A 16,848-nucleotide genomic window follows, 5' to 3' on the forward strand; every position below is an offset into this window, starting at 1 on the left:
AAGCAAACATCGTTTTCCGAGGCAATTTTTGCTGTATGTAACACTTCGTCCCCTAGTGGGACAGTGGGATATAAGTATTTACTCTTACCTGGTGATCTGCTTCATTAAAAATAACTCTGATTACCCATCACGGTCCGTTACCCTAAGTGTACTATTAACAGTATTTGTACTTCAACTCGTGGGACGTATATCACATTGTTTTGTACATCGTAACTCTTTTCGATCAGCTTATTTTCGTCCTCATTATCGCATTTGGTAATCGTGTTATATTGCCAACTCCAAAATTCGAACAACATATCGTTGTCCGTTAAAAAAAAAAGTGCTAAAAACTTAAAATAAAGGCTAAATACAGAAACCGTGTTCATCTTCTCAGTTACCTTGTAACGTCTAATGCTTGACCCTTTGACGTCGTAAATATTTGCATCGAGTCTGTTTATAAGTTTGACAGTTGTATAACCAGTCTTATCTAACGAAATTTGAAAGATCCGTTTTGTAAGAAGCTGCTTCCTGTGAAGGTAACCATACGCGGAAGAAATTTAAAAAGAAATTCGAAGCGGACGGCTGTCGGCGTAGCCGCGCGACCGCCTTTCCGTCAATTATTACTAAATTATGTTCTCAGCGGAGGCCGGATATTGACTATGCCTTGTAATAGTAACGTGATTGAGTCCACCCGCAGCCTCCACGAATTCAATTTCCTCCGACGGCTTTCAAAAACTGCGTGAAGCCCAAAATGTGATTCACATTGCTCCCCTCCCTCTCCTCCTCCTCCTCCTCCACCTCCACCCCCTTTTTCAGCTGCCTTCCTACTTCTTCCTTCCTTTGCAAGAATTTGTATACAGCAACAAAGGATTAACTGTTGTTTAGATTGCACGCCTGTTGAGGTTTTCGTAAATGAAACTGAAATTCAATGCGCGCCGTTCAAACAAGAGCATTTCCAATAACATTGATTCATACATTTGTAATGAGGACTGTAATGAGAAAAGTGACAACGGCGAATTTTCCGAATTTTTATTTGAGCATATGAAAAAACGTATACGTATACATCAGAAACGGTGAGACATCTAGCAATTTAGTGGGACGCATTATTACGTCCTTGTCGGTTGTTTGAGAATAAAAATAAAACTGGATACACTAAGAACACCCCTAAAGTTTATCTCCAGTTTTGACATATAATTTAAACTCGATATTACGCCAATCAAAAATGATACAGTTTCACGGTGGACTAGGGGTAATTTTGTTTTTGTTTTCATCTAAATAATATATAATCCTTATTTCCGCAACCTTGATAATTTTGGAAAGAAAAGTGTTCGTACAGATTTCACTCGAAGAAAAATAATATTTGAGAAAACTCGTTTCGTTATTAATGTTCACGTCAGGCACTTAGTTCTGATTTTTTATGACTCGAGAGTTATTGTATTTGCTTTCTGTACTTCAACTTTGTAGAACTCATCCATCATCTTGTAAACAGCGCCCGTCCTCTTTTCTTCTGACAGATCACAGACCGCGAGTCAAAAATCGGGACGGAGTGACATCGTAGGCCCTTAAAAACACAAGGTCGCGCTCAATAACTGTTCCGACACGAATGTACTTTTAGCTATCGGGCGATTTGTATTATATTTCGTGGAGTAGAGTTCATTTTCAATTTAGCAAGAAGGAACGTTGTCATCCACAAGTTGAGAGAAACTGTTCGATATAGTTTTACTGAGTCTGCCTCCCTTGTGTATCGCTCGCTTAGCCAAGTCATAACTTATCACACCACGATACCCACTAATTATAAAATACTTACTGAAATATTCTGTCTTAAAATCTCTGTTTCTTGTATGCAAGAAAGCGAAATCTAGATTCGCGATTATTGCTGTTTATTTTGTGCATAAGTATACTTGTATTTTGAAACTGAATTTTATTTCTGTTTGTAGGAAATAACAAAAAAATTAAATTATTTTCCATACGAGGAGTAATAGCCGTTCTTATGCACAAGGCAAACAGCACTGGAACAGCAACTGAGAAAGGATGCCTGCAAAACATTAACAATATATTTGGTATTATCGTTTACTGCTAACCAAGGACAACTATGAACAAAGAATTATTGTTCCTATTATCTATACAGATGGTAGCAACTGAAACTACCGCAGTCATCCAAATGATTAGCCATTTAAATTTGTAAAATATTTATAGGACATACGTCAAAATCATGCAAGACAGTACATGAAAAATAGAAATGCTCAGTGAAACAGGGATCCACAGCTACCAGCTCCTATTACACATTATAAGTACCGTCCTACGAGTTTCGTGAAAAAAGACATACTTTAGTGTCCGCTTTATACCATTAAAAAATTATTGTTTATATCACTCAGAGAAAACTAGATATTATTTCTAGAAGCTTACATGTTACAGCCAATTTAATTAAATTTCTCTGTTTCATTTCTCCCCCGATTAAATCTTTTACACTGTATGAAACAATAACGACAGAAACTATCCTGTCGGGATGGAGCTGAGGTCATGTTTACGGTAGGATATTGTTCTGAGAGTCTAGTTCTGCTAGCACTTTTCTGGTACAGTGGGAAGAAGATAAACTATCTAGGAAGCCACTTTGGCATCTCGGAAGAGAACGTCCATGTTTTGCTGTTGTAAGGTCATCTCTTACTAGATATTTGCACTCATCTAAAGAAAAGAAAAACAAATACAGCTGAAAAAGGCGTCAGTGAATGACGATTTATCTCACGTTAGCAGCGTAAGTTAATTTCAGGCACTTTACCCCACTTAACTGTTCGTTTGATTTCGTTTTAATGACGACTAACTCGAACTGGATTATATGCTGATAATCGCTTCCTTTTGATGACGACCAACTTGAAGTGGATTATATGCTGATAATCACAAGATTACCATTAATGCACGAAAAACAGCTGCAAACGTTGCAGGACGCCAAGTAACTATTACATGAATCGGCCATGAAGTTACTGAAACTGTGGGCCAAATTTTTGGGCGGTACTTTCTCGCAAGGTCTTAAAAAAATTCGCGATTGCGGACAGCATTGCTTTATTGAAGTAAATAGTAAACAATGGAAAGAAATGATTCATCGGGTGAATTTTAGCGGTAAAGCTCGGTGGATAAGAAAATAATCGGTAAAGTAGCACTGCGCGGTGAGATATGGCAGTCCCATTCCCGAACTTAGAACAGCGAAATAGTTCAGCTTTCTTTCCGTAATGAAGCCGAGCGCATACACAGCAGAGCAAATAGTCTCTGTTCTGTTTGAGTATAATAATTGCCGAATCATTCACTGATTAATTCCATTAAAATATTCAAGCATCATTAAGTGAGAGGGTGATCCGAGTACCACTGTGGGCGTGGTGTACTTCGATCTAAATTGCTGGGGTATCCTAACTTTCACGTGAATCCAAAAAATGGTGATGTTTGACAGTTTTTACTAGCGCAAAATGTTTTCACAGGCGAAAGTCTCCTTTTCAGAATCCCACTGTACAACTGGCTAAAGTGATTATTTTCCGTACCGCAATAGTCAATAGTAGTATTTAGTGATTGGGCATTTGATTTGAATTTATAATCGATTCGGTGTCCTTCGCCAGATTGCCACGCGATGTCCGAACAATTGGTTGGGGGGGGGGGGGGGGTTGTTGTGGGGAAGAAGACCAGACAGCGAGGTCATCGGTCTCATCGGATTAGGGAAGGACGGGGAAGGAAGTCGGCCATGCCCTTTTGAAAGGAACCATCCCGGCATTTGCCTGGAGCGATTTAGGGAAATCACGGAAAACCTAAATCAGGATGGCCGGACGCGGGATTGAACCGTCGTCCTCCCGAATGCAAGTCCAGTATCTAACCACTACGCCACCTCGCTCGGTGTCCGAACAATACTTAAGTGTAGTGTACTATAGTAATTGTAAGAGGCATCTTACAGCACTGAGCAGCGTTCATTTTAATGCCCATCGGGGATGAAATAACATCTGCAGACTCTACACTGAGCGAGAAAACCGGTATATGAAACTATGTGCGATTCCTGTGTGCACCGCGAAGGGCATTAAACACAAGGAGTGCAGTGTGAGGCCTCCCGATAAGGCTCAGATAAGGAACTAGGCAGTGATAAGCAACTGGGCTGAATGCAGTAACGCCGCGAAATCAAAGCCACACTGCCCGTCTAACGGAAAGCATGCCAATGTCAGAGTCAGATAAGACCACAGCTAAGTCCTGCTATCCAGGCAGTTCACACTCTTGCTGCACAATTTCTGTTCCATTAACCTGTAACCTGTTTGCTTAGGCTGTGAGGTACATTACTCGTTACTTCCTCACTGGACCCTGGTAGAGTCTACGGCTCAGTTACTTACAGAGGCCCCTGTCCCAGAGTTCTGCCAGTGCCTTAAGGAAAAATATATATTTATATAAATGCACGTAGTTGACATTCGAAGTGTCCTATTATGTGGGTACGCAGGGTCTAGTCTGTAGGGCAGTAACCACACCTGATGGCTAAGACCCACAAGAGTAACTCAAGTAAATAACATATATACGACTGCAAAACATGAAAGGGACGGATTAACTGACAAGGGAACCTCCCCATCGCACCCCCCTCAGATTTAGTTATAAGTTGGCACAGTGAATAGGCCTTGAAAAACTGAACACAGATCAATCGAGAAAACAGGAAGAAGTTGTGTGGAACTATGAAAAAATTTAGTAAAATATACAAACTGAGTAGTCCATGCGCAAGATAAGCAACAAGAAGGACACTGGCAGTCAAGGAGCGCCGTGGTCGCGTGGTTAGCGATAGCAGCTACGGAATGAGAGGTCCTGGAGTGAAAAGTTTAATTTTTTTATTTTCAGTTTATGTGACAAACTCTTATATTTTCATCACTTTTTTGGGAGTGATTATCACATCCACAAGAAAACCTAAATCGGGCAAGGTAGAAGAATCTTTTTACCCATTCGCCAAGTGTACAAGTTAGATGGGTCGACAACATATTCCTGTCATGTGACGCACATGCCGTCACCAGTGTCGTATAGAATATATCATACGTGTTTTCCCGTGGAGGAATCGGGTTTTGCGGTGCGGTCGCAAAACACAGACACTAAACTTATTGCAGTGAACAGAGACCAGAGACGTCAATCAACGAACGGACATATCATAACTTTGCGAAAATAAAATTTTCAGTTGAGGGAAGTCTCGAACCAAGGACTTCCCGCGCCGCAGCTACTCACGCTAACCACGGGACCACGGCGCTCCTGAGCTCAGAATCTTCTTGATGTTGCTTATCTTGCGCGTGGACTACTCAGTTTGTATATTTCACTAATTTTTTTCACGGTTCCACACAACTTCTTCCTGTTTTCTCGATTGATCTGTGTTCAGTTTTTCAAGCCCTATCCACTGTGCCAACTTATAACTGAATCTGAGGGGGGTGCGATGGGGACGTTCCCTTGTGAGTAACATTTTTGTAAGCAAAAGTAAGTCTCCTTTCTCCAAGCCAGATACTTCGACTTTTACTATCTTTACTTGTAAAACCGTATGCATCCTTTTCTAGATTTTATTTGCAGTTTTTTTTCCAGAAACAGGCTTTTCGTAGCACAATTTGGGACAAGTAAGGGCATGTGTCCCACTGCTAATTTGAAGTTGTTCCTTTGTTTCATTTCCGCCATCAGCACAATCGGAATTAGAAGTGAGACATTACTGACAGTGTTCTCACTCCTACATTTGGATTTCTTGTAGCGTCAGTGTGTAGTAATACAGACACGGCCAACGGTTACAGGTCGCGTCGGCGGAAGATATAACGAGAGAACGAGTAAGGAAACTGAAAGCTAGCGGTTATTGAAAGCTCTTTCCTGCAAGTAAGTAAAGATTGAATAGAATTGTTGTGTCCAGGAAAGGACCAGAAACACTTACGACAGTAGAATAAATACGTATTCTTCATTCTTTTCTTTAAAAATAAAAGCTCGTTGTATGCTCCCGTGAGTCCCGAGCAGTGTTCGTGTTGATTGGTGTGGGTGTCAGTATTTTGAAATTAGCGCGCCTGCGGTGTTGGTGCCTTACTTACCTGTTTTGTCTTTGTGCAGAGTAACATCACATTCTTGCTATCCTTATAAAACTAGTCATATATTATCAGTAGTGCATAATTACAGCTTCCTCAAAATTGCTGACTATTTGCAAATGGATTTAAGGTACTATGGGTTCATTCTTAGTTTCACTGTATTTCTCGCTCTAAATATACTAATTCTTCATTTTGCTGCGAACAACTGTTTTCACTGTGCTGGTGTTTAGTGTGTAAGGAATCATGCTTCTAATATTATAGATGACTCTGTCTCATTTTTACCACAATTTTGAAAAGTAGTTTCAACTAACTATTAGAAGTTTACTTGCGTGACATGTGTTTACCTGTAAATAATGGAAGCTATCGTTTTTCTTGTGCTTACCATGGATCAACAGTCTAGATCGAATTCCGCTATAAACGACCGCACTCTTGAAGAATGCTGGTCGACGCTTCAACGAGTGAGTTGGCATCTCTTCCGTTGTGTATAGTATTCTTCCATCAATTTATTATTACTACTATTATAACTAGGATTAAGGCGAATTACAATAATAATTTGCATTTTAGTGTTTTCGACTGCATGGTAAATACAGTAGTATTTAGATCTTGACTCTAGCTTGCACACGTAACTATTAACTGGTCGCACTAAACCATCTGAGGCTCAAAGCGTGCAGTGACATCCGTCTTCATTTAGCACCGACCAGAAAGAAAATGGCATACATTTCCTTTAAAAATTACCATCATTTTTGCTACACTTTTAAAAGCCTCTAAAGCCTAATCAAATCAGAGGTGGTTCATCTATTACCTGCTCACACCTTCCATTGCCGCCTAATGTACTGTACAAATAAAAGCTCAGACCGCGGTGTGAGATGAAACATAGAAGCACGCTACGGGTCGCCTATTGCCGTCTACGTTGAGGTGAGTAAACTTCACCCGAACAGATTTACTTTCATTCTGTTATCTCTGCCGCAGAGAGCCGTAAGTAGAGCATGAATTCGGAGTTACATTTCAATTTTATCATGTTTGTAATTGCAGTTTTACTAACGCTGTAGCTATTGTGATGGTCAGATGAGCGGAAACGTAAGTAGCTTGCACGAATATTTTCTTTGTGGTGGAGACTGGTTTCCTGGTGAAGGTAACCGTACTTAACACTCGTAGTTCACCACGCACAGTAGACATTGCTTAGTGCTTGCGTAGTTTTGCTACGAGCTCCATGTAGAGCCTCAATTATTTCGTCAAAAACTTTTTTTTTATGCTGTTCCTTAGAAAGAGAGCTGACGGTGATCAGTATTATTTGAGAGGTGAACACCGTTATTAACAATAGTACATATCACTGAAATTTCATGGGGGTACGCCTCTGTTTAGCAGAGGCAATGTGTGGTATTCATACATCGTTTGCACTGATAATTAAAACTCAACCTTTAGCCTCGTAAGAGTGGCAAGTTTCCGCAGAGGATAAAATTTAAGTTTCACACTTACTTCTCGAATTTCTGCTTACTAAAATTTATCACTAACAGTTATTGTTTTTCTGCCAACAGAATGACAACGTATAGTAGCCCAGAATACTGTGTTTCAAATATATTCTTCTGCACAACATTAGCGGACGCCAGAAGCAGAGGGGAAGAGATGAGGGATCCAGCAGCATGACGAACGTTAAGATATCCACAGCACCGTCCTCAACAAGGCAAATATTTTTGTGCAGTGTGAGCCCGAAACGAGACTTTCCGAAGTTCTACATTAATCTCGCGTCAGTGCTTAACGAGCTTCAGTTGCTAATGTTCGTATGCGTTATCGCTTCCTGTGTTCTCTTCTCATTTGTTTCTAGCGTTCGTTATGTATCCTGTCAGTCGTCGATACTCGTCGACTAAGATAATTTTTACAATTTTTTTTATAGCTAATATTTCAAATATATTTATTAAATAGATAAATTTCTCACTGAACATTTTATTCATTCCATCTATAAACTTTCAGTACACTCCTAAAATTGAGTCTGGCAATAGTTATCGGCTCCTTTTATAGTTTTGTCACTCATCTAGCTTCGTTGCCCGCTTCTCAAAAGATATGCGAGTGGTTTCTAGTAATTGTTAATTTCCTCAGGCATTCAAATTCCATGTGATTTTACTTCTACGAAAGATTTTAATTTTGAATTTCCTTAATGTTTTACCCCGTTATTAATCGCACGACACTGTTGTTTATCGGACACATTCACTTCTTCAAAAACCAAAGAGGTTACCCATATCTCTGATACATAAAAACTACGTTTCTCTTTACAAAATTTAAAGAATTTTTTTCTGTTCAGTAGATGCGCTCGTCGTGTAGCTTTAAAACACCCGCTAGCCCACAGCTTGTAATTTAGGTGATGTGATGTCTATTTCTGCAAGCTGATCCCCCTTCCTTTGCTACATTGCCTCACGACGTCTCTCACCACACATTCAAGATATTCAACCCCTACAATTTTTACGTCTCATTGCTCCTTTCCTACGGAGTAGGAAGCGGAGCGTTCTACCAGCGTACTGCATCTTCTCGTAAGATTTTGTAATCGTGTTACGTCTTGGGTTTTCTCACGAGCCATGTAATATTTAACGTCTGGCTCGTCTATGTTCACATCCCATTTCACGAATGTCCTTGCTCTGCTGGTGAATTTTGTTGTATTTTACTTATTCCAGAGTCTTCTGTAGTCTGACTCGTCAAACAGCGTACATTCTATAATTTTTTACACTATGACGACTAGTAGTTGCTGTTTTCATTTATGTTCTCCCTTGTATGTCTGGTTTAGCTTTCGTTTATGTGTTCATTCTTTATCGCAGTATAATTATTTCTGGCTTTAGCATCAGGTAAGACCAACAAACGCTATTTCATTCCTCTTTCACGATTTTCTACATTCATTACTAACATCTGTTGTTTGTAAACATTATAATTAACTGACTTGTCTCTGTACTTTTTGACACATCTTGCAGTAATCTACCTTTTCAGGTGCCTCAGTACATCAAGGTTTCATCTAAGCCTAACTTGGTGGTCACTGGTGACTGCACTAATACACACAGGCTAAATCTCACACTATTTTGTTGCTTCACATATTGTATGGAGCCATCTTACTGTGTATGTGTATTGTATTTTCTGCCACACGGCACTTCAGGGTGACTCCACCCAAGAATTTAACTTTTCTTCTTCTTTGCCAATTTCAGCCGAATTTTAAGCGCATCTCTATCACTTACACTTGCTGATTTTTGAATTATTAATATCATTTTTAAGATATTTTAAAACCAATTTTTAGTACTAACACATCAGTTATCATATTCCAGATTTTTAGGCACATTCGCAAGTTATTGTTCAATAGTTCTATGCATTCATTTTATGAGAAAAGTTAGTAATTTACTTTTAGTATTTTTTTTCAAGTTTCAAAATTAAATTTTCTGTGATAATAGGTACATAAACGTTTTGATAAAATAAACAAACTACAGTTTCAATAATATTAATGCATAGAGGAATGCAGATTCCTCAAGAGTACTTCCTGAAAAAATTTCGTTGTGGTTGGGTAATATTCAGGATGAAATAGTTGGCACTGAACATAGAAAACCAAATTTACAGCAAAACGGATTTTAAAATTTTACTGAAAATTAGTGCTAGTACAACACGAATACCCATTAAAATTCACCAGCACCACAAGTTTTCCTTCATATTCCTGTAAGGTTTCTTCTTGTTGTAATTTCAGGACCAGGGTAGCCTTTACCTTAAATTTTTCCTTCTCCATAATCTTGTGGACTCCTTGATCCATCGTCCATCTCTAGATCAGCACACGTTCTTCTGTGAGGGCGATAAAAGGAGTCTTGGAATTTCTGCCTTCTTTAGTTTTCAAACATCCCATACTGAACTGAGAAATAGCTTCTACAAGACCCAAAAGTATCTTTTTTTCTTTCCTTTTTTTTCTTTGGGACACTTGGACCAAATGACACTATGCAAATTTTCATTTGAATTTTGTGTCTTGCCATCAGTACATCTGGTCAGTAGTGCATCAGATGCAAGTCCCTGATAGACAGGTATTGCCTTGACCACAGTGGCAACAGCCAGTGTGCCACAACTCCTCGTGCAGTCTATATTTCAAATGTTTCTTAGACGTACTTGTAATTGTAATATAGCCAAATCATTTTGGGATCTAAGAGTAAACACCACAAAGACGTGAAATACCCTTTTTTTTGGAAAAGTGATGTTTTAGGGTGGGTCTCCCCCTAAACGCTAATATTAAAATAAATTAGTTATCGCAGTGCATATCCTTTTATTATCACTACTAAATAAACGACAACAGGTGAAGTGCTCAAACATTAAATTTTGGTAATTGCTTGTATCGTGACAAATGAGTCCACTGTTCTTGCCTGGAAATCAAAATTAGAATAATGCTTCTCCCTAAAAATTACTTTTTTGGCCAAGGATATGTTTTATGTACGCATATTATACTTTCGTTCGTGTTTCGTCGTTAGCTGAAGACAATTTATTTGGAAATACACCGAACACTTCCGCCCCTAAAAATATTTTTGGTCTACATTGTGGCCTTAGTCACATTTAAATCAGAATAACGGCAATGTTTTTCTCATTTTAAATGTTTGTACTTATTTCTCATGATAATGGACAGTCATCATTAATATCTAAACTGCTGAATAAAGGCCTCTAACATAGTCCTTCATGCAACATAAACTTCAGCTGTACTCATCGAAGATGCTTTTGCATGTCTTCTAAGTCATTTTTCCACTTCCATCCGGTCTTTATTTACGTCTCTTCTTACCTACTGAAATCCAGTGAAGAACTGTCGTGGTTCATTTACCTAGCTACATGTCCTGACCATCTCCACTGCATACAGTAATCGCAGCACCTCTCCATTGCTCACTGAGTAAACCTCTGGGTTTGAATGGTTTTCGCGTTCGAAGTCCAAGTCGCATTGCCGTAATTCAAAACTGTTAGTACACGTATTTTAAGCTTTTAGGTTCAGCCACATCGAAAGCTTACAGTTGAAAACAGTTTTTGGGTTGTCAAAATTGTTACAGGCCATTTTTTACTGTTGTACTCATTTCATTTGCTATGCATTTAACTGTCCTACAATCAAAAACTGGTCAGTTGCTTCAACCTCTTCATTGTTAAATTATTAGGTTTTCTTTTCGCAGTGTTGATTATAAATTATTTTAACCCTGTTATAATTTATTTGACTCCCTACTTTCAAAATTGCGTTATTAAGATCTTCGATTCGTTGCAAAGTTTATCCGCTCAAGGGACAAACAGCACACTGTCAAAAGCAAAGCGAAAATGCTTTGGATATGCTCCTGTAACACATATTCTTTCATCATTTTGCGAGTTCAAAATCTGAAAATTTCCTCTAGATCTGCTGAATACTCCTTAGATAATATTCAGTGTCCTTGTCATATTGTTATTTCAGTTCTGAGTTTCATGATACTTTAATGAAGTCTTTATACCTAATGTAGATTCACATTTCAAAAAGTCATTCTTCATTTTACGGGAACATTAATTTTTTTTTGGGGTTTGGCCTAGTGAAAACCACATGAGATGACTTACATTTCCATTCTTTCCAGTACTTATCTATTTTTCCCCTCACCGGTGTTTTTGGATTTCTGTCAAACGAGTTAAAATTTCTTTCTGTTATTCTTCTATCATTTAGTCTTTGCTCATTATGCCTAATATTCGTTGTGCTCTTTCATAAAGTTCTTCATTGCTTCTTGATTTCCATATCTCATTCTCTTATTTTGGTCCCAAGATTGTACTCTTTATTTTCCTTTCCTTCTTTTCTCTTTCACCGAAATGTTTGACTGTATTAAAAAGACATTCTGAAGTATAAAGGCATTATGGTCTAATGACAGCGTTGTAGTGCTGGAGAGTTGCATTTATGGATATAGATTTCTTGTTGTAGAGATTTCTTGTTAACTAAAAAGCCACTTCAGTTTTCGTTGTCTTGCTAAGGTAGCTTCTTTTACAAAGCATTTGATTGTATTATTTCAACTATATACATAGATTTTGTAGCCTTTTTTAATCTCACGTAATCAGTTTCATGAATTTTGGTGCCTTCTTCGAAATATCATATATTCTGTTTAGATTAATTATTCTTATATCATTCTGTTTTGCATTTATGATACCATTTTCTTACACAATTTTTCCTTATTTGTTTCACCTGGAGCGAGGAACTAGTGAATTCTTATTATGTGTCTTCATATTCGTGTTTTCATTCACTGTGTTCTTTCTTCCAGCTCAAATACATTTCTCTGCACAGTTTCAGAAATAACGGAAATCCCCTTTATCCAGAATGACTTTTATTTTAATTGGCCCATGTACTGCCTTTCTTCTACTGTGTGGCTTTTGTTTCTCAGCATCTTTCCATTTATCTCTTACACACTCTGATTTTCTGTTATGAAATGTTATTGGATTGCCTTTCAAAGCAAAATTCCGTTTCTCTTTTCGGTCATAAAAGTAATACTATTTAAAATTTTCTTCTTTTACTTATTAACTGCGTTGTACAGAACACTTATGACAATTTTTGAGTTTATTAGCCTTAAGACTTTGGTTAGCAATTTTGCTAGACTGTGTGTTTAAGCCTCCTGCAGGCTACATTCAGCTTTATCGCCAGTTTTGTGAAACTTTTCTATCGCAGCCTTCAGTTTTGTTACTTGTGGTACTTATTTGTCTTAGCAGTTCGTTACTTTGCTTATTTTACAATCCCACTTGTATTCGTTTTTCTTCTTCTATTGAGAGATCTTAAGCCTTACTTCCACTCCTATTTTCTCATCCTCACACTTTTTTCTACATGTGTAATTATGAAAGTTTATTATCAATATGGTTGCTGGTCTGCAACTAATGCAGTGACTTTATGCGCCGCTGGGACTCGCGTTGCTAATCCATGTCATAGTGTCGTAAGTCAAAATTCATAATACACATTGCTCGTAAGCTTTTGTTTTTCAGACACTGTATTTAGTTCACAGAAACAGTGCATATAATTTTTACTCTTCTATTAATTTCTTTTGCCCTCCACCCTGTCGTTATCTTCAAGCGTTCTAAATGTAAAAATTCCTCAACTGATTGTATGACTTAGTAGTTAACTTGTGCTATTTTATTTTTGTTATGTTGGTTAAACACTATTAGTCGTATCATAACTGAAAGTCAGGTCTACTTTCAAATTTGCTCTGTTGACTTCTTCCAGTCATTTTTGAAATTTCTTTTACATTGTTCCTCCGTTTACTTCAGTAATCCTCTCTTAGAGGCTTTCTACTCACCTTCGTCACGAGAGAAGAGACTCCTACTCACTTTGAATGCTGAACTATTAACAATCTCATCTACCCATCAGCACTCCACAGTAGATTTCGCGAGTTGTGAACCACGGAGCATCTTTTCAATTAATACCCATCTGCTTGTGCTTTCTGCCTTTCTCACTGGTGTTGAGCGAGTGACACGTTCTGTAGTTCAAGCATGTTTCGCATCACATCGACCTATATCAGTTTCTGAAGAAGCCTCCATATCATCTAGTCATGTGCTTGCTTACATGTTGATAATTTACAGCTAACTAAAACATCAATAGAAATAAGTGTTTACGCAAAAAAACACACACACACAAATGCACCATGTTTCTAGCCAAATGCTGTACGGAATGTAGAATGAGTTGTCAAGGGAAGGAAGAGTTCTTCTTTTTTTCCTATTAGAAGAGTTTTGCTCCCTGTTATACTGCTGAAGCTTTTAGTCTTTTTAAGGTCGAAATATCTTCAGTACAATAAAAAGTGTCATTTCTACCTGTCTTAATGGAACATAACAGTCTTTTGCAAAATGGAACAACCTGTTAAAATTTCCATGGAAGGAAACAACTGTGATACGATAATAATATGCAGTGAACTAACGGATTTTATTTACATTTCAAAGTGGCTTATTAAGCTTTTATCAGACGAGAGGTGCTAACTCGCGTCTTTTAATTATTGGAAGGGATGTGTGATATTCTTCTCAAATAATATTACCTCTACATTTCCTCGCAATACCCATTCCTACTCAGAATAACCTACGCGTAGGAGAGTAGTATGGAACTTCTTATAAGACTTCTACCACACTCTATGTAAATAATATGTCAAAGGACGTATGAAGGTAAAAAAAGAAAAACTAGAGGTGTGGGTAATAATACTATTAGTGACATTTAATGAATACATTGGAATTAATTACGACTTTGCTTAGTATTCATGGGTTTTGGGAAAACTTTTGACTTAATTTTGTCAAAATGTGCCCTGACGGGCCTTGAGCAAAACCCCACTGATTTACCTCATACTTGTATACTGAAGAAAATGCTACACCTTGTGTGAGACATAGACTATCAGTATATCAGAAAATTTAGAACTTTAAACAGAGACCGGGAAGCACATTCTGTATTACCAAAACTATTCTTAGCAGCCCTGGCAGATACTAAAATGGGGCAAAGAATGACTGTGTGTTAATACAACATACGAAAAACTGCTTCATTTGCTAATGACATTCTACTGCTTGCCTCTAGTGCGGATAAACTTCTACAACGAATGAATGATCTTAACAGACGAGTTTTGAAAGAAGGCACGCAAATCAATTATATCACGACTAAAATAATGTATAATCAACAGAAAGGAAAGAATATAGTGCAAATTAATAACGATGTCATGGAACCAGTTGATGTTTTTCTGCGTCCAGGGCATCTCACCGTGTTCTCCTATGGTCTATTTGTCACTACCGTGTAACATATTTACTCAAAAGTACTCTCTTATTTCCCCTGTCAGTTTTGTACACCACTTCTTCGAATGTACGTTCTCCTGTTTCCATTATTAAAATCTCCTAGTACCTCCTTCTGCTGCGAATCATAATCCTCGATTCTGTTCAGGCTACTCCGGTGAATTTTGTGCTGAATAGTTCCTCTTCTACTTTCAGGAGTTCTAATGCGCCTTCTTTACCAACATTCAAATGAAAAATGTCATTCTTGAATCTCGGCATTTATTTTATTTCTGCTTATATACACATTCCTGTTCTGAATGTTTCTTCTTTCTGCTTCACTACATCTTCATCCTATCAGTCATTCGTGTTTTTATATGTGCTTCTCATCGACTGTTTTGTGATTATAGTAATGCACTTGAGTCCGACGTTCCGCATGATTTCTAATACTGTTCCACACACCACTGGCACAAACTTTCTCTGCTATAAATTTATAGTGTTTTCACTTAACCAAGGCTAAACTTGATGGTAGTGTACTTTTATTTTATTCTAACGTAAGTTTGTAGTTGTGTCTTAATTTGGTCTCTCTCTCCTCCTATCTGTTTGTCTAGTTAACAACTTCATTGCGCTTGTTGGGGGAGTGGCTGTGCAATGTTTTATCTCCTCGTGGATGTAAATACAAATTTATGGAAAGTCTGGTAATATCTTTGTCATTAGAAAAATTTGACATTAGACTGCATAATCTTGTAGTTACTAAGGTTCAAAATGGTTCAAATGGCTCTGAGCACTATGGCACTCAACTGCTGTGCTCATAAGTCCCCTAGAACTTAGAACTACTTAAACCTAACTAACCTAAGGACAGCACACAAAACCCAGCCATCACGAGGCAGAGAAAATCCCTGACACCGCCGGGAATCGAACCCGGGAACCCGGGCGTGGGAAGCGAGAACGCTACCGCACGACCACGAGATGCGGGCATAGTTACTAAGGCCATTGATGATTTTAATATACTAATACTTTGTCGATTCCAGCTGCTGCATTTAAGTTTAAACTCTTCAAAGTCGTGTTAAATTCCGATTGTTGAATTTTCTGTTTCCCTCCTGTTGGTGGCTCGCACTTCTTATGTCCCGCTTCTAGGCGCCCATCACAAATGCTTGCACTGTGTTACTGTATTCCTCCCCTCTGTCTATGCTCTACCAGACAGAACAGTGGTTTTGCTTCTTTACTTCCGATGTTAACTATTTTACGCTTATTTTGTTTAAAACTGCATCTAATGTTACGGTATATGTATCGGTCCTTTGCTTCTGTCAGTTTTTGCTAAGTTTATAAGCCGGTTCAAAATGGTTCAAGGAACTACTTAAACCTAACTAACCTAAGGACATCACACACATCCATCCCCGAGGCAGGATTCGAACCTGCGACCGTAGGGGTCACGCGGGTCCAGACTGTAGCGCCTAGAACCGCTCGGCCACTCCAGCCGGCTTATAAGCCGGTTTCTGTTGAATTGTTCTGCTTTGACTTGAATTTCGTCCCAAAACAGTTTGCACGGGATCCTTGTTTGTGATAACATCAACTTATAATGTTATAAACAAAGCAAAGGATGTTACCCCTTTTCTCTCGTTTCCAAACAATTTACCAATCAAAATTATGACAATGACATTTCGTTGAGCATCTGTACCATGTTCACTCATACAGATGGATTATTATAAGATTGTCTAATACACACATTTATTTACAAGTCGCTCATTGTATAACATTCACGTGATCAAACCGTTATTAATGCGTAATGCACAATGATTTTTTTATACGTTGATAATGGTGTGACATAGCACAGTTATAGGAAGAATGTCATCAAATTGTACCAAGACCTTCAGAACTGTTACCATGGTAGCATCAGATTCAGCAATTCTAGACAACTGCTACAGTAATACAAATAGGATCCGGTACCACTCTGTGTATTCTTCGCAGACATACATACCATCATTACCAAATCTCTCAACATGAACGTTTATGAGCCAGAACACAGTATCCGGCCATTAAAAATAACAAAGTGGCTGTTATCTGCCCTAAATGGCTCTGAGCACTATGTGACTTAACTTCTGAGGTCATCAGTCGCCTAGAACTT

General features: G+C 38.2%; 1 protein-coding gene and 1 long non-coding RNA gene across 2 annotated transcripts in view; one reads left to right on the forward strand and one right to left on the reverse strand.

The window, feature by feature from the left end:
• Positions 1 to 16,848, forward strand: part of LOC126469711 (uncharacterized) — a 555,905-nt gene that overhangs the window by 247,575 nt on the left and 291,482 nt on the right. The window contains exon 6 of the mRNA XM_050096897.1: positions 6,419 to 6,481. Within this exon, the coding sequence (XP_049952854.1) occupies positions 6,419 to 6,481 (63 nt within the window). The remainder of the gene's footprint in view (positions 1 to 6,418; positions 6,482 to 16,848) is intronic.
• The window catches only part of LOC126469712 (uncharacterized), a 111,188-nt gene that overhangs the window by 58,026 nt on the left and 36,314 nt on the right, over positions 1 to 16,848 (reverse strand). The window lies entirely within an intron of this gene.

The sequence above is a fragment of the Schistocerca serialis genome, chromosome 3, assembly GCF_023864345.2.
Source record: "Schistocerca serialis cubense isolate TAMUIC-IGC-003099 chromosome 3, iqSchSeri2.2, whole genome shotgun sequence".
In the NCBI taxonomy this organism is placed as follows: Eukaryota; Metazoa; Arthropoda; class Insecta; order Orthoptera; family Acrididae; genus Schistocerca; species Schistocerca serialis.